This window comes from Oncorhynchus keta, chromosome 10 (assembly GCF_023373465.1).
Source record: "Oncorhynchus keta strain PuntledgeMale-10-30-2019 chromosome 10, Oket_V2, whole genome shotgun sequence".
Lineage (NCBI taxonomy): Eukaryota > Metazoa > Chordata > Actinopteri > Salmoniformes > Salmonidae > Oncorhynchus > Oncorhynchus keta.
Window position 1 is genome coordinate 56,844,397 of NC_068430.1, and position 19,674 is coordinate 56,864,070.

At 41.6% G+C, this 19,674-nt stretch overlaps 1 protein-coding gene across 1 annotated transcript; it reads right to left on the reverse strand.

Moving 5' to 3' along the window:
• Nucleotides 1–896: 896 nt before the first annotated feature.
• On the reverse strand, nucleotides 897–19,571 carry LOC118389008 (evC complex member EVC). The gene is made up of 20 exons (XM_035778665.2): nucleotides 19,171–19,571; nucleotides 18,793–18,906; nucleotides 17,340–17,426; nucleotides 16,744–16,967; nucleotides 16,501–16,585; nucleotides 16,134–16,232; nucleotides 15,875–16,012; nucleotides 15,396–15,557; nucleotides 14,793–15,009; nucleotides 9,484–9,632; nucleotides 9,149–9,247; nucleotides 8,843–9,055; nucleotides 6,593–6,702; nucleotides 6,126–6,339; nucleotides 5,549–5,764; nucleotides 5,025–5,160; nucleotides 4,642–4,744; nucleotides 4,174–4,300; nucleotides 3,605–3,695; nucleotides 897–1,566 (listed from the first exon to the last, which is right to left on the reverse strand). Exons 1-20 carry the CDS (start codon nucleotides 19,354–19,356, stop codon nucleotides 1,466–1,468), a joined length of 2,871 nt encoding a protein of 956 aa, XP_035634558.2. The 5' UTR covers nucleotides 19,357–19,571; the 3' UTR covers nucleotides 897–1,465.
• Nucleotides 19,572–19,674: the final 103 nt, after the last annotated feature.

Sequence of the window (19,674 nt, forward strand, 5' to 3'; positions counted from 1 at the left end):
CAGTAGTTTGTCCACTTTTGGTTAACTTACCCTAACGATGTAACTATAAAACGCTTATTGGATTTTCTCCGTCTGGGTACATTTGAAATTAAACTGCCCGAAAATGTGTTTCATTTTTTTCTTCCCAGTATGAGAGGAGTTGCTGAATGTATTGAATAAACCTTTTTCCATAAGGGTATCCAACAAACTATGTATCATTGCGTGATTAATGTGATGTAGTGAAGTAATTGAAATACGTTGCAATTGAAATACGTTGCATGAGAACATAATCTAGTTTTATTCAAAAGCGCAAATTCTGTTTTCTAGTCAATGAATGTCAATTTAACTCTGACTGCTAATCTATTAATTTGGCATGTAAGAATCATCGCCGGAGTAATGCTTGGACCTTTAATTAGGGCTATTTTCTGGGAATTGCGTCGTTATTATGTGCCTGATTTTACGACGACAAACAATTATAAATTGGGTTATTTGCGGGGTTTCTTCGTCATTTAAATAGCATTGGGTATATGGTATTGACTACAATCTGGGTTTCTGATAGAGTATTCTGTTGACTATTGTAGATGTACGTGAGGATGGGCCTCTGGCAGATAACTGACTTGTGTGATAAGTTTGTCTCCCTCATTTGATAGTAACTAAATGAACCACCACAAGGGGTACAGGTTAGTCGAGGTAATTTGTACATATAGGTACTGTAGGCCGGGTGACCATTTGGATCTAGACTTGCTGTGCGGTAGCAGAGAGAACAGTCTATGACTTGGGTGACTGGAGTCTTTGACAATTTTTGGGCCTTCCTCTGACACCACCTAGTATATAAACTCAGCAAAAAAGAAACGTCCCTTTATCAGGACCATGTCTTTCAAAGATAGTTCGTAAAAATCCAAATAACTTCACAGATCTTCATTGTAAAGGGTTTAAACACTGTTTCCCATGCTTGAATGAACCATAAACAATTCATTAACATTTTCATGTGGAACGTTCGATAAGACACTAACAGCTTAAAGACAGTAGGCAATTAAGGTCACAGTTCTGAAAACTTAGGACACTAAAAGAGCCCTTTCTACTGACTCTGAAAAACACCAAAGAAAGGTGCCCAGGGTCCCTGCTCATCTGTGTGAACGTGCCTTAGGCATGCTGCAATCAACTGGCAAATCCTTTTCAATCCTTGTCATATGAAGATAAATTATAGATAAAACGAATCTGTGATCATTGGCCATTTGACATGGACTTTACACAACAAGTTGGAAATCTCAATTCCACAATGAGGGGTTTGGAAGGAATCGATGGCTAACTGCAAGCGTTGCAAAGCAATCACTAGCCTGCTTTCAGTGGACATAAAGAGGATTAAAAAGGGTTATATTACATGTGAAAACAGCCAAAAATGCCCAGTACAACCCCCCCCGTCAGGTGTAATAAATATAGTTGTGTTCCAATTGTCTACCCTAATCCTAAAGTTACACATTCCCTGTCATGAAAATAAAAGTGTTGGATTGGTGAGCAGAGTTTCATGCTCCCGCCTCTCTCGCCTCTTCCACAATGTTGGATTCAATGTTGGACTCTCCTCCTCCCCTGTAAAAATGACATTGATGATGCAATTCATGTTCACAAACACTCTTATTTGAAAACTATGGTAGGATATTCATAATCATAAAATAAACAAGAAAACTGTGTGATAGCTTCTATTTTCAGTAGCAAATATAATGGGCTGTATACCAAGTATGCGTCCGAAATGGTACTACTGCACTACTTTGGCTCTGGTCTAAAGGAATGCATTATACTGGGAAAATGGTGTCATTTTAAAGCCCTGTTCACTAGTAGAGGTCGACCGATTAATCGGAATGGCCGATTAATTAGGGCCGATTTCAAGTTTTCATAACAATCGTAAATCTGTATTTTTGGAAACATTTTTTTTTTCTCCACCTTTATTTAATCTTTATTTAACTAGGCAAGTCAGTTAAGAACACATTCTTATTTTCAATGACTGCCTAGGAACGGTGGGTTAACTGCCTCGTTCAGAGGCAGAACGACAGATTTTTACCTTGTCAGCACGGGGGATTCAATCTTGCAACCTTACATTTAACTAGTCCAACGCTCTAACCACCTGCCTCTCATTGCACTCCACGAGGAGACTGCCTGTTATGCGAATGCAGTAAGCCAAAGTAAGTTGCTAGCTAGCATTAAACGTATCTTATAAAAAACAATCAATCAATCATAATCACTAGTTAACTACACATGGTTGATGATATTACTAGTTTATCTAGCATGTCCTGCGTTGCATATAATCGATGCGGTGTGTATCGTTGCTCCAATGTGTACCTAACCATAAACATCAATGACTTTCTTAAAATCAATACACAGAAGTATATATTTAAAAAAAATGCATATTTAGCTAAAAGAAATCCAGGTTAGCAGGCAATATTAACCAGGTGAAATTGTGTCACTTCTCTTGCGTTCATTGCACGCAGAGTTAGTGTATATGCAACAGTTTGGGCCGCCTAATTTGCCAGAATTTTACGTAATTATGACATAACATTGAAGTTTGTGCAATGTAACAGGAATATTTAGACTTATGGATGCCACCCGTTAGATAAAATACGGAACGGTTCCGTATTTCACTGAAAATTTCACTGAAAGAATAAACGTCTTGTTTTCAAGATGATAGTTTCCGGATTCAACATGTTATCATGTTATAACTAAGTCTATGATTTGATACAGCAGTCTGACTGAGCGGTGGTAGGCACCAGCAGGCTCGTAAGCATTCATTCAATCAGCACTTTCGTGCTTTTGCCAGCAGCTGTTTATGACTTCAAGCCTATCAACTCCCGAGATTAGGCTCATGTAACCGATGTGAAATGGCTAGCTAGTTAGCGGGGTGCGCATTAATAGCGTTTCAAACGTCACTCGCTCAGAGACTTGGAGTGGTTGTTCCCCTTGCTCTGCAAGGGCTGTGGCATTTGTGGAGCGATGGGTAACGCTGCTTCGAGGGTGGCTGTTGTCATTGTGTTCCTGGTTCGAGCCCAGGTAGGAGCGAGGAGAGTGACGGAAGCTATACTGTTACACTGGCAATACTAAAGTGCCTATAAGAACATCCAATAGTCAAAGGTTAATGAAATACAAATGGTATAGAGAGAAATAGTCCTATAATAACTACAACCTAAAACTTCTTACCTGGGAATATTGAAGACTCATGTTAAAAGGAACCACCAGCTTTCATATGTTCTCGTGTTCTGAGCAACGAACTTAAACGTTAGCTTTCTTACATGGCACATATTGCACTTTTACTTTCTTCTCCAACACTTTGTTTTTGCATTATTTAAACCAAATTGAACATGTTTCATTATTCATTTGAGGCTAAATTGATTTTATTGATGTATTACATTAAGTTAAAATAAGTGTTCATTCAGTATTGTTGTAAATGTCATTATTACAAATAAATAAAAAAAGAATCGTCCGATTAATCGGCAGCAGGTTTTTTGCGTTGATCCTCCAATAATCGGTATCAGTATCGGCGGTGAAAAATAATAATCGGTCGACCTCTAGTCACTAGTACTATTACTACTAATACTGCTAGTGTGCCATTTCAGATACAGCCCTTGAAAATCCTTACCTATGATGTCATCCTCAGTGTTGAGCTCTTTGTCGGGTAATGGGATCCGAGCTAAGGCAGATAGTTTAGCTATGAAGGCCTCTTCTGCCTCCTGATGGAGCAAACACAGAAATACAATATACAAAATTAATACAAATGTATTTTTTACTTCATAAAATATTTATTAAAACAATCTTTAATATATAAATCATGAACAACAGGCATTATCCATGAATTTACTTATATTAGCTGAACAAACTATGTAGTGATATTTACACATAAGACTGAAGAAATGTTTGCCAACTCTCCCACGGATTCATGGAAGTTAAAACTAAACTATTTTCTGCTTTCACATCATCATGATAATTTTATTTTACTAGGCAAGCCAGCTAAGAACAAATTCTTATTTTCAACGACAGCTTATGAACAGTGGGTTAACTGCCTGTTCAGGGGCAGAACGACAGGTTTGTACCTTGTCAGCTCAGGGATTTGAACTTGCAACCTTCCGGTTACTAGTCCAACACTCTAAACACTAGGCTACCCTGCCCTGATGAACCATTGTGAATTAGCATTTACAAGGTGGCTGTTACCTGTAACTGTCCTTTGATTCGCTCCATGGTTTGTTCCTGGGCTAACTTCCTTCTCCTCAGAGTTTCACATGCGACCTCCTGCTCCAAGTCATACTGTTCCAACATCCTCTTCTTCTGCAGTTCAACCCTATTAGCATGGTGGGTAGTGAACAATGAAAAAGAGTGAGCTCTTCTCTGTATAATACCGTTACAATATTAGACATGGGTTCATATAGTATTTGTTTTCTTTCATACTTCAGCTGCACTTGATTGAGCCTGCCTGGCTCAAAAGAACCAATGAAATAGTCAGAAAAGTACAAAACCCTCAAACGCTCAATTTGAACCCAGGTTTGTACATACATAATTTGCTTTAGACAACTTTATGCCGTGTTCATTAGTTGCCATGCCAAGTCATAGGAGAGAACGACAGGGAATCAAATGCATAGTATAAATAACCGTCAATTAGTTAGGAGAGAAAGTAAACAGTACCTCTGATGAAACTCGGTGGACATGGGCTTCCTCCCCCAGTTGGCCAGCTCCTTTAGCATGTCCTTGTTCATCTGAGAGCTGCTCTCTCGTCGTTCACACTCCTCTGGGGAGGGGACGGACACAACACCACAGTGATAGTTATATTACTAACTTTGGCCCCCAATTCAATCAATTGAAGATTTATGTGAAGGTTTGAAAAACAATACAACAATCAATTGCAACATTGCACATAAACAGCCCACGATTCTGCCAGTAGAACCGAAAGACTTTCTAGCGTAGTTTTTCAGTGAACAGATTGTAAGGTACCTCACACATTCATAGCATCTGTAGTTTTACTATAGAATTAGCACTAACGGACCACAATCACCACCTGTTCATCTCACCTCTGGCCTTGTTAGGGTGTTGCTGCTGAAGGCCCTTGGTGATGTCCTGGATCTGAGAGTAGTAGCTGGTGACCAGAGCACTGAGGGAATCCCGGGTCACGTACACACTCTCTGACGCTACCTCCGTCAACTGGCTCTACCATACCCAAATAAATAACAATTAGAATAGATAGAAAATAGATAAAAAAAGGAGGGGGGGAGGGGGGCTATTTAAAAATAATACATAGGCCTAGGTCAGTGGATGCTGGTGAGGGGAGGATGGCTCATAATAGTGGCTGGAATAGAGTCAATGGAATGGTATCAAACGTGGTTTTCATGTGGTTGACACCATTCCATTGACTCCGTTCCAGACTTTACTATGAGCCGTCCTCCCCTCAGCCGCCTCCACTGGCATAGATCCACTATAATTTATACTTGGTTTTTGTCATAATCTAAAATTATCACATTAGCCCTAGTTTGCCCATGTCTGTCTTAGGGGGAAAGGCCTAGAGGTTGTTTATGAATGAGGCCAGTCGCTTCATTACCTTCCTGCCGTGGTCAGGCTGGGGCCTAGTGGGAGGGGCCTGGTCCATCTGCTGCCAGAGGCTCTGGCTGAGGGCGTGGCCCACCAGCTGCTGGGCGTTGGCCTGCAGGAGCTCCGCTCCCGTCTCTAGCTCTGACAGGAACTCCTGCTGGAAGCTGTGGCCAATCAGCAGTGTCTCCGGGCCCAGGTGCCTCTCGGCAACACTGGCACTGGATTCCTGTGGGCAGTCCAAGACACAGAGGGAGGTGATTGACAGACCACAGTGACAAGGTGACATATTGATAGTCTAAAAAAGAGCCGTAGATGGAGCAAGAAGGACAGGTAGGGGTCTCTATATACTGTATTCCTTTTAAAGTAGTTTCTCTTCATTTCTAGGGGGAATCACAAGTGTGCACTTTTTTGGTTCTAGCTCTGCACAAACACTTGATTCAACTAATCAAGGGTTTGGTGATTAGTTGATCAGTTGAATCAGGCATGTTTCTACTGGGCCGTAACAAATGTCAAAACAAGCCTCATTTTCTCACTTTGTAGATTGTATAATAACATGTAATGTAATGTTAGTGAATGTGTGACTGAACCTGCTGCTGGGCTTTGGGGAGCGTTGTTCTGACTGTGGTCTGGGTGTGGTCCTCTAGAGCCAGCAGGGCCCTGAAGTCACTCTGAGACAGCACCTTGAGCTTGGACAACCTCATCTCCTTCAAGACCCTCAGACAGAAGTGTCTGGCCACAAAGTGCCTCTGCACCGCTACCAGCAGGAGGTGCTGTTTCTTCTCAATCAACATCCCCACATGGCTGGGATAGAATAGGGATTGGTCGTTGGTTGAGTCAAATGTGTTAGTTCTGGGCTGGAACAAAAGCCTGCACATCCTATTTTTACAGTATCAGGCATGAAAAGCACTGTGCCACTTTAAACCATGCTTTTGCTTGTCAGATGTGCTAGAGTGTATAAATGTTTACGATTGAAAATCAAATAGATTTCAGATCATATATGAAATACTGTATTTTTTAAATGTATTTCCATCTGCCAGAGGTCCCCCTGCTTCACCTGTTAAGCATGTAGCTCTGTCTGACCACCATGCCTCTAAGGATCTTCAGCTGCTGTTCACCTAGGTGTCTAAGGCAGGCCAGCACCAGGGCCGCTTCCACACACCATACCTAGAGCAGGACAAACATACAGAAATACAGTATTAAAAATGGGCGTAGTCATTAGCAAAACATTTCAAAACGGAAAGCAAAAACAATCGGTTGTAACTGGACCAGATCTAGTAGTACGACCTCCACATTTCCTAAAGTTTTCTTCCATTTAGTGCCTAACGAATATGACCCAGGAGTGTAACCTAGTGCTTATCCAGAAGAATGCAACGTTACAGAAGGTCCAGATAAAGATGCATTGAGTAGAACAGATATGATGTCTGTCATGTAGAATAGGGAATCGAGTCAGCTCTATTCATTACATTTTTGGGTCCGGCAGCATGTATAGAGTATAGAGGTCGACCAATTAATCGGAATAGCCGATAACTAGGGCCGATATCAAGTTTTCACAACATTTGGAAATCGGTATTTTTGGATACCGATTTGGCTGATTTTTTAATTTTTTTTATTGATTATTATTTTTTTTTTTACACCTTTATTTAATCTTTATTTAACTAGGCAAGTCAGTTAAGAACACATGTTCAATTATGGCCTAAGAACAGTGGGTTAACTGCCTTGTTCAGGGGCAGAACGACATATTTTTACCTTGTCAGCTCGGGGATTCAATCTTGCAACCTTACAGTTAACTAGTCCAACACTCTAACCACCTGCCTCTCATTGCACTCCACGAGGAGCCTGCCTGTTACGCGAATGCAGTAAGCCAAAGTAAGTTGCTAGCTAGCATTACATTTATCTTATAAAAAACAATCAATCAATCAATCATAATCACTCGTTAACTACACATGGTTGATGATATTCCTAGTTTATCTAGCATGTCCTGCGTTGCATACAATCGATGCGGTGCGTATTCGCAAAAAAGGACTGTCCTTGCTCCATTGTGTACCTAACCATAAACATCAATGCCTTTCTTAAAATCAATACACAGAAGTATATATTTTTAAACCTGCATATTTAGCTAAAAGAAATCCAGGTTAGCAGGCAATATTAACCAGGTGAAATTGTGTCACTTGACTTGGGTTCATTGCATGCAGTTAGGGTATATGCAACAGTTTGGGCCGCCTAATTTGCCAGAATTTTACGTAATTATGACATAACATTGAAGGTTGTGCAATGTAACAGGAATATTTAGACTTATGGACGCCACCCGTTAGATAAAATACAGAACGGTTCCGTATTTCACTGAAAGAATAAATGTCTTGTTTTCGAGATGATAATTTTCGGATTCGACCATATTAATGACCTACGGCTCGTATTTCTGTGTGTTATTATGTTATAATTAAGTATATGATTTGATAGAGCAGTCTGACTGAGCAATGGTAGGCACCAGCAGGCTCGTAAGCATTCATTCAAACAGCACTTTCGTGCATTTTGCCAGCAGCTCTTTGCTGTGCTTCAAGCATTGCGCTGTTTATGACTTCAAGCCCATCAACACCCGAGATTAGGCTGGTGTAACCGATGTGAAATGGCTAGCTAGTTAGCGGGGTGTGTGCTAATAGTGTTTCAAACGTCACTCGATCTGAGACTTGGAGTAGTTATTCTCCTTGCTCTGCATGGGTAACGCTGCTTCGAGGGTGGCTATTGTCGATGTGTTCCTGGTTCGAGCCCAGGTAGGGGCGAGGAGAGGGACAGAAGCTATACTGTTACACTGGCAATATTAAAGTGCCTATAAGCTCATCCAATAGTCAAAGGTATATGAAATACAAATGGTATAGAGAGAAATAGTCCTATAATTCCTATAATAACTACAACCTAAAACTTCTTACCTGGGAATATTGGAGACTCATGTTAAAAGGAACCACAAGCTTTCATATGTTCTCATGTTCTGAGCAAAGAACTTAAATGTTAGCTTTCTTATATGGCACATATTGCACTTTTACTTTCTTCTCCAACACTTTGTTTTTGAATTATTTAAACCAAATTGAACATGTTTCATTATTTATTTGAGGCTAAATTGATTTTATTGATGTATTATATTAAGTTAAAATAAGTGTTCATTCAGTATTGTTGTAATTGTCATTATTACAAATAAATAAATAAAAATCGGCCGATTAATCGGCACCGGGGTGTTTTTTTTTTTTTTTGGTCCTCCAATAATCGGTATCGGCGTTGAAAAATCATAATCGGTCAACCTCTAATACAGTACCTGTCCATCTCGCTCCAATTGAGCCTGTACACCCTCCAGTTGCCGTTTGGTATTGGACTCTGCCTGCTGCAGCAGTGCAACCAGGTCACCATCTAGATCCAGCCATAGCCTCTGGCCTTGGTTTGTGGACAACTGGGGCTCAGCAGGGAGAGCAGATAGGAAGATGTCTTTGGCCAGCTCTCCCAGCTTCTTGGACCAGGTGGCATGATGCCTCTGGAGACACACAAGCATGGGTTATTTTCTATAAGAAAATAAGTTGAATTAGCACTGCACAGATTTTGGTGAAATGCCATAATTACGACCTACCCTCCAAAGATCACACACTGCCTCTGCCACTCTCCCATCCTGCTGCAGCTCCAAGTCACTGCTCTGCTTCCTCTGCTTCAGAAGCAGCTCCTGATACACCTGGAGAAGAGAATTTAACTGCTAAACCGGAGCATACAGTTATAAGGAGCAATTAACAATGTAATGTAATGGGACTGGAAAACCATAATACACAGAGTTTGTACTTATCCAAATTCGATTTTATAGTGAAGTGAGTGAATAGAGAAGTAGTTTAGCAGTACCGCTACTACTACTATTGTTATGGCACTGGACACACGACAGGGAACGAATGAGCCTACTAAAAGAGAGATACTGACCTTCACAAATTCCTGTAGGTCGCTGTGCGTCTGTGCAGAATCCAGTACACGGCTTCTCTCCTTTGCGTGAGTCCTCAGGAGTTTATTTTTCTTGGAGTCTATCTTCTTGCACTTTTCATACACAATCTCATTGGTCTTTATCCTGCATTCTGTATAAACAAATGTAATTACATGTAGTTTTGATTTGTTGACATCATTATATGTCAATTACAATGTTACTACACTAAGTTGCTGATTTGGCACAGAATTTGACCAGTTTTCTTTTAACACAATTCACTTAATTCTTCTGTGTGTCATTCTGCATTTATCATTTAGAGTTGAGTATTAAACTACATTACTACAAAATGTCAAAATTAAAGGTTGACCGATTAATCGGAATGGTTACAGTTAACTAGTCCAACGCAATAACGACCATTGCACTCCACAAGGAGACTGACTGCCTGTTACAAGAATGCAGTACGCCAAGGTAAGTTGCTAGCTAGCATTAAACTTATCTTATAAAAAACTATCAATCAATCATAATCACCAGTTAACTACACGTGGTTGATAATATTACTAGATATTATCTAGCGTGTCCTGCTTTGCGTATAATCTGACTGAGGCTGGTGTAACCGATGTGAAATGGCTGACTAGTTAGCGCGAGCTAGTAGCATTTCAAACGTCACTCGCTCTGAGCCTTGGAGTGGTTGTTTCCCTTGCTCTGCATGGGTAACGCTGCCTCGAGGTTGGCTGTTGTCGTTGTGTTCCTGGTTCGAGCCCAGAGAGGAGCGAGGAGAGGGACAGAAGCTATACTGTTACACTGGCAATACTAAAGTACCTATAAGAACATCCAATAGTCAAAGGTTAATGAAATACAAATGGTATAGAGGGAAATAGTCCTATAATTCCTATAATAACTACAACCTACCTGGGAATATTGAAGACTCATGTTAAAAGGAACCACCAGCTTTCATATGTTCTCATGTTCTGAGCAAGGAACTAAAACGTTAGCTTTCTTACATTGCACATATTGCACTTTTACTTTCTTCTCCAACACTTTGTTTTTGCATTATTTAAACCAAATTGAACATGTTTGATTATTTATTTGAGGCTAAATTGATTTTATTGATGTATTATATTAAGTTAAAATAAGTGTTCATTTACTATTGTTGTAATTGTCATTATTACAAATACATTTTTTTTTTTAAATCATCCGATTAATCGGTATCGGCTTTTTTGGTCCTCCGATAATCGGTATCGGCGTTGAAAAATCATAGTTGGTCGACCTCTAATCAAAATGGTATAACTATACAATTATATTTTATTGTCACCACAGTGTGGTTCGCATTGGTTATAACAGTACACTCAATGAATAATCAATATTCATTTGCTTGATTTACTCTTTTTGGTAATGGAGAAAGAGCACTGAACATTTTAAGAAGCCAGTTAATTTAAGATGAGGAACTAGGCCACATAATACTGAAACATTACCACCATATTCCTCAGGGGGGAAGTTCAGCAGGGTAATTACACAACTTCCCAGTGGGCACAACTGGTTACAAAGACGTCATTATGACGTCATGTGCCAAATTGTGCCCTCTGGGTACTCATTTCACATCAAATAGAATGTTAATCTAGGTTCGTAAATTCACCCTGGCAATCCACTCCGGTATCAGAGCACTCTGGTTTGAGAGTGCCAGAGCGGGGAATAATTCATGAATTTATGAAAGACCTAGCACCAGTGGCCTGTGTCAGTAAACATTGGGTAAAAAATTGTAATGTAATTGTTGCCAGTACAGTGGTTAACCCAGTAGATAACATGAAAACAGTATAACCAGCTCTGCTAGTAAAATGGTCAGAGTGAGGTGTTCTCTCATTTGTGTCTGAAAGTAGCTAGAAAGTAGCTAGAAAGCAACATTAGCCAGTTAGCTTGACTGTCAAAACGCATTGATCAACCCTTCTCTTGAATGATCTTCATTTAAGAATGTCCCAGAGCGCACTCTGAGACACCGGGGGCAATTTATGAACGAACTCCTAATGTCTATGATTTGACCTGATACTGAATTCAGAGAGGTCACTTTTGAATACAAACCAGATTCTTCGTTTCAGCGGTTGGCTATTTGCACGCGGCAGCAATAATGTGTGTCAGGCCAATGACGTGGTCTCTGACACAAAATGTTAGAGGCTCTAGTATTTGCCGCAGAGACAACATTTTGCTATTTTAAAGCTAACTTTCTGCAATTCTACACATTATGCCATGGGGCTGAGAGAAAATGTGCTGAGGGTAGGTAGCAACACATCTGCCACGCTGATCCTCAACACTGGAGCCCCTCAGGGGTGTGTGCTCAGTCCCCTCCTGTACTCCCTGTTCACCCACGACTGCATGGCCAGGCACGACTCCAACACCATCATTAAGTTTGCAGACGACACAACAGTGGTAGGCCTGATCACCGACAACGACGAGACAGCCTAGACTAAGGAGATGATTGTGGACTACAGGAAAAGGAGGACTGAGCACGCCCCATTTTTATCGACAGGGCTGCTGTGGAGCAGGTTGAGAGCTTCAAGTTCCTTGGTGTTCACATCACCAACAAACTGGAATGGTCCAACACACCAAGACAGTCAAAGCCTATTCCCCCTCAGGAAACTAAAAAGATTTGGCATGGGTCCTCAGATCCTCAAAAGGTTCTACAGCTGCAACATCGAGAGCATCCTGACTGGTTGCATCACTGCCTGCTCAGCCTCCGACCGCAAGGCACTACAGAGGGTAGTGCGTACGGCCCAGTACATCAGCAGCTGCCTGCCAACCAGGACCTCTACACCAGGTGGTGTCAGAGGAAGGTCCTAAAAATTGTCAAAGACCCCAGCCACAGACTGTTCTCTCTACTACCGCATGGCAAGTGGTACCGGAGTGCCAAGTCTAGGACAAAAAGGCTTCTCAACAGTTTTTACCTCCAAGCCACTCCTGAACAGGTAATCAAATGTCTACCCGGAATATTTGCATTGTGTGCCCCCCCAACCCCTATTTTATGCTGCTGCTACTCTGTTTATCATATATGCATAGTCACTTTAACTATACATTCATGTACATACTAGCTCAATTGGTCGGACCAACCAGTGCCCCCGCACATTGGCTAACCGGGCTATCGGCATTGTGTCCCGCCACCCACCACCCGCCAACCCCTCTTTTACGCTGCTGCTAATCTCTGTTTATCATATATGCATAGTCACTTTAACCATATCTACATGTACATACTACCTCAATCAGCCCGACTAACCGGTGCCTGTATATAGCCTTGCTACTGTTATAGCCCCGCTGCTGTATATAGCCTCGCTACTGTTTTTTCACTGTCTTTTTCACTGTTGTTTTTATTTCTTTACTTACCTATTGTTCACCTAATACCTTTTTTGCATTGTTGGTTAGAGCCTGTAAGTAAGCATTTCACTGTTAGCTCTACACCTGTTGTATTCGGTGCACGTGACAAATAAACTTTGATTTTATTTGATTTTTACAATGGCTTATGTCGTGTTCTTATGCTATTTGGGTGACTCAAACATTATAACAAAATCAATGGGGGCCCCATTCCATGACATATTTGGAATTTTAGATTCTCTCTGACTGTCTAGTTTTTATTTTGGTCGTTGTTAGTTCTCAAAGATGATCTTATTTAAAAAATATAGAACTCCGTTATCTTTCCTACATACTTTATATCTGGTTTTAGTAATTTAACCTGTTTGGGATAGGGGGCAGCACTTTCACGTTTGGATGAAAAGCGTGCCCAGAGTAAACTGCCTGCTACTCAGTCCCAGTTGCTAGTATATGCATATTATTCGTATATTTGGATAGAAAATACTCTGTAGTTTCTAAACCTGTTTTAATGATGTCTGTGTGTATAACAGAACTCATATGGCACGTGAAAACCTGAGAAAAATCCAACCAGGAAGTGGGAAATCTGAGGTGGGTCAAATTGCACTTCCTAAGGCTACCACTAGATGTCAACAGTCTTTAGAAACTTGCTTGATGCTTCTACTGTAAAGGAGGGGCTCATAAGGGATCTTTGAGTCAGTGGTCTGGCAGAGTGCCACAAACTCGTGACGCTCGTTCACGTGAGAGGTAGCTCGCGTTCCATTGCTTTTCTACAGACAAAGGAATTCTCCGGTTGAAACATTATTGAATATTTATGTTAAAAACATAAAGATTGATTCTATACATCGTTTGACATGTTTCTACGGACTGTAACAGAAATGTTGGACTTTTCGTCTGGACCTAGTGCTCACGCCTCATGAAGATGGATTACTGGGCTGAACGCGCTAACAACAAGGAGGAATTTGGACATAAAGTTAATAATTTTTTCGAACAAATAAAACATTTATTGTGGAACTAGGATTCCTGGGAGTGCATTCTGATGAAGATCATCAAAGGTAAGTGAATATTTATAATGCTATTTCTGACTAATGTTGACTCCACAACATGGCGGATATTTCTTTGGCTGGTTTGGTCTCTGAACGCCGTACTCAGACTATTGAATGGTGTGCTTTTTCCGTAAAGTTTTTTAAAAATCTGACACATTAAGGAGAAGTGTATCTTTAATTCTGTGAATAACACTTGTATCTTTTTATCAATGTTTATTATGAGTATTTCTGGAAATTGATGTGGCTCTCTGCAAAATCACTGGATGTTTGGGAAGCAAAACATTACTGAACGTAACGCGCCAATGTAAACCGAGATTTTTTTATATAAATATGCACTTTATCGAACAAAACATACATGTATTGTGTAACATGATGTCCTACAAGTGTCATCTGATGAAGATCATCAAAGTTTAGTGATTAATTTTATCTTTATTTCTGCTTTTTGTGACTCCTCTCTTTGGCTGTAAAAATGGCTGTGTGTTTTTGCAACTTGGCTCTGACTTGGCTGTAAAGCCTTTTTGAAATCGGACACTATGGGTAGATTAACAAGAAGTGTATCTTTCATTTGGTGTATTGCACTTGTTAATGTGTGAAAGTTACATATTTCAAAAAAATATTTTTGAATTTCGCTGCCTTTTCAGCGGAATGTTGTCGAGGGGTGCCGCTAGCGAAACCCATAGCCGTAAGAATGAAGTGTATACTGAAAAAGTTTCACCATCCCAAAAAGTAATTAACTTTTTTTTATTGAGTGGCGGCAACAATTTATGAATATAGGGGAACACTACTTATAGATGATCTAAGAATGTAGGTGGTGTGTGTGTGTGTGTGTGTGTGTGTGTATGTGCATGTGTGTGTGCATGCGTCTGTGTATGTCCATGCTCGTGCATGCATGCACGTTTGTCTGCAACATGACTCACCTTCGCTGCAGTGCTGCAGCCCCTCAGTCAGGGCAGTCTGCAGCTCGACCAGGGTCTTCTCCATGGTGGCGAATGTCAGGTGGCCGTCACTGGTCAGCTGCTCCAGGCCTCGGGCCACCAGGTCCTGTCTGAAGGACACCTCCTGCTGGAGCAGGGCTGGCTTGGCCTGCAGCACACCCCTCAGCTCCTCCCACCACAGCAGCTTCTCCTGGGTCCTCTGGGAGAGAGCCAGGGGAAAGAGAGAGATGGATGCAGGCCCTCATCAATAAATAGACCCTATCGGCCATGAAGATTAGATAGGTGTAAGAAGTATGACAATAATTCCTTCCTATAATTTCTTTATGTGTTACATTTTTATGTCTTTTCTATGTTGTAAGTAAAACATTTTTTTTTAAATCTAGGAAGGAATTATTGTCATACTTCTTACACCTATCGAATCTTCACGTGTAATGCATCCATGTAGAACAGCGGCCATGCATGGAACCTCATTAAAGGTACAAAGGTTTGGGTGCAAATGGAGAAGTTCTGAAAAAGCCTTATTTGTATGTCAAAAATTACTTCTTTGTCCTGTATCCTTAAATGTTTCTTGTTCTTATATCTCACCTTCATGTCTGCCGCCTGAGTCTCAGTTAGCTGGTTTTCGACCAATAGGAGACATTGGATAAGGGTGTGGATGACATCCTGGGCCTCATCTCTGGGGAGAACACTGGACCTGCCCAGGAGGCTTTGGCAGAAGGCCTCCACCTGTTTGCTAAAGCCCTTGGTCTGTGGAGATACTTCAAGTTTGTCCACAAACATCCAAGTTTTTAAAGAAAATGTTTCCCCATAAACATCTAAGATTTTTTTCCATCAAACTGGCAATTGCATTGTCGGGGAAATCATGTTACTTTGCTAGAGCAGACAATATGGTTCAATGTTGGCGGTTCAATTTGTATAATGTGAATTACACACTATGTGGTTCAAAGGTTTGGTCGTGCTTTTTGATCTAGTCGACTTGGTTACCATTTGAAGCGCGTACCATTTGAAGCGCGTACCATTTGAAGCGCATACCATTTGAAGCGCGTACCATTTGAAGCGCGTACCATTTGAAGCGCGTGCTCCAGTAGATCTTTCTGAGTTCTTTCAATCTCCTCCAGGGTACAAGGATCTGAAATGAGATCTTTGTTTCTCTCACAGGAAAACAGGCTGGCTGACAGTTCTTTCTTTAATAAACCCAGTTCCTACAAAGAGATGAGAAAATCAATAAAGATCAGAATCCTTACTTGAGAATTTAAAAGCAGGTTTGTGGGAAATCATGATACGCATGCACACCTCATGCTAGCATTTGGATTAAGATTGTACCTTTTCTTGCAGGAGAAGAACACTGGTGAAAAAAGCTGAATCCTTTTTATCCTTGGGAAAACGACCGCTGAGTATAATTCTGAGAATTTGGAGAAAGAGCTACAACAAGGAAATGGGAGCGGTAAGGGAGATATATTCTTGAGATTTGGACCCACCAATATGTTACACAACATTTAAGCAAACTAGTACGGTTGTCATATTATCAATGGAAATGTTCTTAAAAACAAACATACAGTATATAAAGTCTTGATATTGCAATATGAGGAGATAATAGGCCATATAAGTGCATTCATAATGCATTAATTGGCTCATGGAACGTGCTACCCAATTGTTTTCTACTGTGTGGTGAAAGAAAGCGGTCACCCACCACACATTTCTCTTCCAGGACCTGTGAACAGTGTATCTGCACGTCCTGCAGAGCCAGACAATACAGGCTGATCCTGCCCTCAAAACTACAGTGGTAACAGAATTACATTAGAAACACAGCTTGCATCTACAGTACAGAACAGTAAAGGGAGACTCAGCAATATGACATCCTCATACACAGACAAATAATAGTAGTGTTCCATGGTGAAGCAAGCACTGAAATATCTGTTCCTCATCATCTCACCCTGTTTGAGAGAGCGTGTGGGGGTAGAGGGCCACCCTGGTGAAGCTCTCGTTCTGCAGACTCTTGGGGACCAGTGAGGAGGAGATGAACTGGCTGCTGTCGTCGTTGTCCTGGTCCTGGCTCAGTGAATCCCCGCTACAGCCCGACGAGGACTCTCCATTGGGGAGGACAGGCAGCTTGGAGTGCTCGTGCAGTGAGGGGTTGGAGGCTCCATCCGCTAAGGGCTGACGTTGGGATGTGACGTTAAAGGGCCAGTTCACCTCAAAGTCAAAGTTTGCCAGATGTTTCAGCAGAATATGTAGTGGACATTTTTTTTTACCACACTCCTGGATGCTCCTCACCTCCGTTTCATCAACAAAACAAACACAATAACAAAGTCTTTGGTGCCAGTGGCACTGTTACGCCTAATGCAGATTAGATCTTTAAAGGGGTAGTTCAGCCATAGACTGCTTTTATTAAAGGGTACAGAACAAATATGTTTTTGTGCTGAACTATCAGAATAAAGGCAAAGTTACATTGCAATTTGTGTTCCAATTTGGATAGATTTGGTTACATGTGGTATGAAGGCTGTAATATAAACAGATAGATGATCTTACTCTGTATTTCTGGTTGATGGGGTACACCACCTTTGCCCGTGATGCAAAAGCAGCCACATCACTGTTCACGGGTGGCTGCTTCTTTTCCTGGTAAAGGAATAAACAAAGTGAATTGTTAGGGAAAATGTTAATGAAGTCAGGTGAATGTTAATGAAGTCAGGTGAATGTTAATGAAGTCAGGTGAATGTTAATGAAAGCCAAATCAGCTTTTCTTTACACATACTGTACACTCTTAGAAAAAAAGCTGCTATCTAGAACCGAAAAGAGTTCTTTGGCTGTCCCCCATAGGATAACATATGATTTCCTCCTTCTGATGACCAGGTGGTGAATCGCATCTCTGCATGTCTGGCAGACATATCAGTGTGGATGACGGATCACCACCTCAAGCTGAACCTCGGCAAGACGGAGCTGCTCTTCCTCCCGGGAAGGACTGCCCGTTCCATGATCTCGCCATCACGGTTGACAACTCCATTGTGTCCTCCTCCCAGAGCGCTAAGAACCTTGGCGTGATCCTGGACAACACCCTGTCGTTCTCAACTAACATCAAGGCGGTAGCCCGTTCCTGTAGGTTCATGCTCTACAACATCCGCAGAGTACGACCCTGCCTCACACAGGAAGCGGCGCAGGTCCTAATCCAGGCACTTGTCATCTCCCGTCTGGATTACTGCAACTCGCTGTTGGCTGGGCTCCCTGCCTGTGCCATTAAACCCCTACAACTCATCCAGAATGCCGCAGCCCGTCTGGTGTTCAACCTTCCCAAGTTCTCTCACGTCACCCCGCTCCTCCGCTCTCTCCACTGGCTTCCAGTTGAAGCTCGCATCCGCTACAAGACCATGGTGCTTGCCTACGGAGCTGTGAGGGGAACGGCACCTCAGTACCTCCAGGCTCTGATCAGTCCCTACACCCAAACAAGGGCACTGCGTTCATCCACCTCTGGCCTGCTCGCCTCCCTACCACTGAGGAAGTACAGTTCCCGCTCAGCCCAGTCAAAACTGTTCGCTGCTCTGGCTCCCCAATGGTGGAACACACTCCCTCACGACGCCAGGACAGCGGAGTCAATCACCACCTTCCGGAGACACCTGAAACCCCACCTCTTTAAGGAATACCTAGGATAGGATAAAGTAATCCCCCCTTAAAAGATTTAGATGCACTATTGTAAAGTGGCTGTTCCACTGGATGTCATAAGGTGAATGCACCAATTTGTAAGTCGCTCTGGATAAGAGCGTCTGCTAAATGACTTAAATGTAAATGTAATAACCCTTTTTGGTTCCAGGTAGAACCGTTTTCCCAGAGGGTTCTACATGGAACCCAAAATAGTTCGAACTGGAACCAAAAGGGGTTATACTTGGGAACAGCTGAAGAGTGTACCTACCTTGCAATATATCTATCACACTAAGGCACTTTTATGGTGCTGAAATATTCTATATCTATAACTAAAATACAATATATTTACTTTTTCATTGGTAGTGGCACTTTGGACACCCTTCTTGCTGTTGCTCACACAGTCACTGTGGTTGTTCTCCCTATCCTGGTCGTCTCCCTCAAACAGTCTTCTGGCATCATAGCCCTGGTGGAAAGGAATGGAAGACAGTAACATTTTGAATTGGGTTTATTCAAAAGGACTATACACCTCAGTTATTAAACAGTTAGAAATGGTGTTAATGGTATCCTGACGCTTGCCAAATAGTGAGCTGATGACTGCAGAGTTATTGATTATTGCTGTTATTATTGCCAATGAGGTCATGCAGGTGGCTAAGCTATTTGCCTATCCAAACAACGAGTTATAACACTAACTAATACAAGCCTATAATAAACACCTTTACAAACTTACTTGTCGAGTTAGAAGCATAGGCTTCAGGCAAAAGACATACAGAACGGCTGCAGCTATGATTCCTGAAAAAAACCCACATACAGTGGCCACTGTCAATAATCCTGTAAATATGTGCAGAGATTCTGCAAAGTGAACCAAGACGTCATTTGAGCAATCGGGATGCCTAATCGTTCCGTGGTCGTTCATTTTGGATAATTCCCGGGTGCAAAGGAAGAAAATAGACGAAAAATGCGCATTTCTTCTACGCCTGAAAGAAAGAATCAGGACAACAACTCAAACTGGTCATGGACAAAGACCGTAAACCATTAAGCTACCGAAAACAACCGTAAAAGTTACTTAAAAAATAAAACGCGTGGTGGAAAAGTAATAACTTGAGGTATGACACCGTAACTAACAAAACACTTTTTTTTTGTAGCGGTCAGATTCGATGTTTCACAGACGGACTATTCAACCAATCATTGAACAGATTGGATGTGACGCAAGGCATTTAGGGGTGGAGCTTGT

Bases quoted from the DNA above. Each gene is read 5' to 3' on its own strand.
- LOC118389008 (XM_035778665.2), bottom strand. From the start codon at position 19,356: ATGAACGACCACGGAACGATTAGGCATCCCGATTGCTCAAATGACGTC. The intron at 6,340-6,592 runs GTGAAGCAGGGG...ATTCTATCCCAG, and splicing joins CAGAGCTACATGCTTAACAG to CCATGTGGGGATGTTGATTG. The intron at 4,745-5,024 runs GTGAGATGAACA...TCCCCTCCCCAG, and splicing joins ACACCCTAACAAGGCCAGAG to AGGAGTGTGAACGACGAGAG.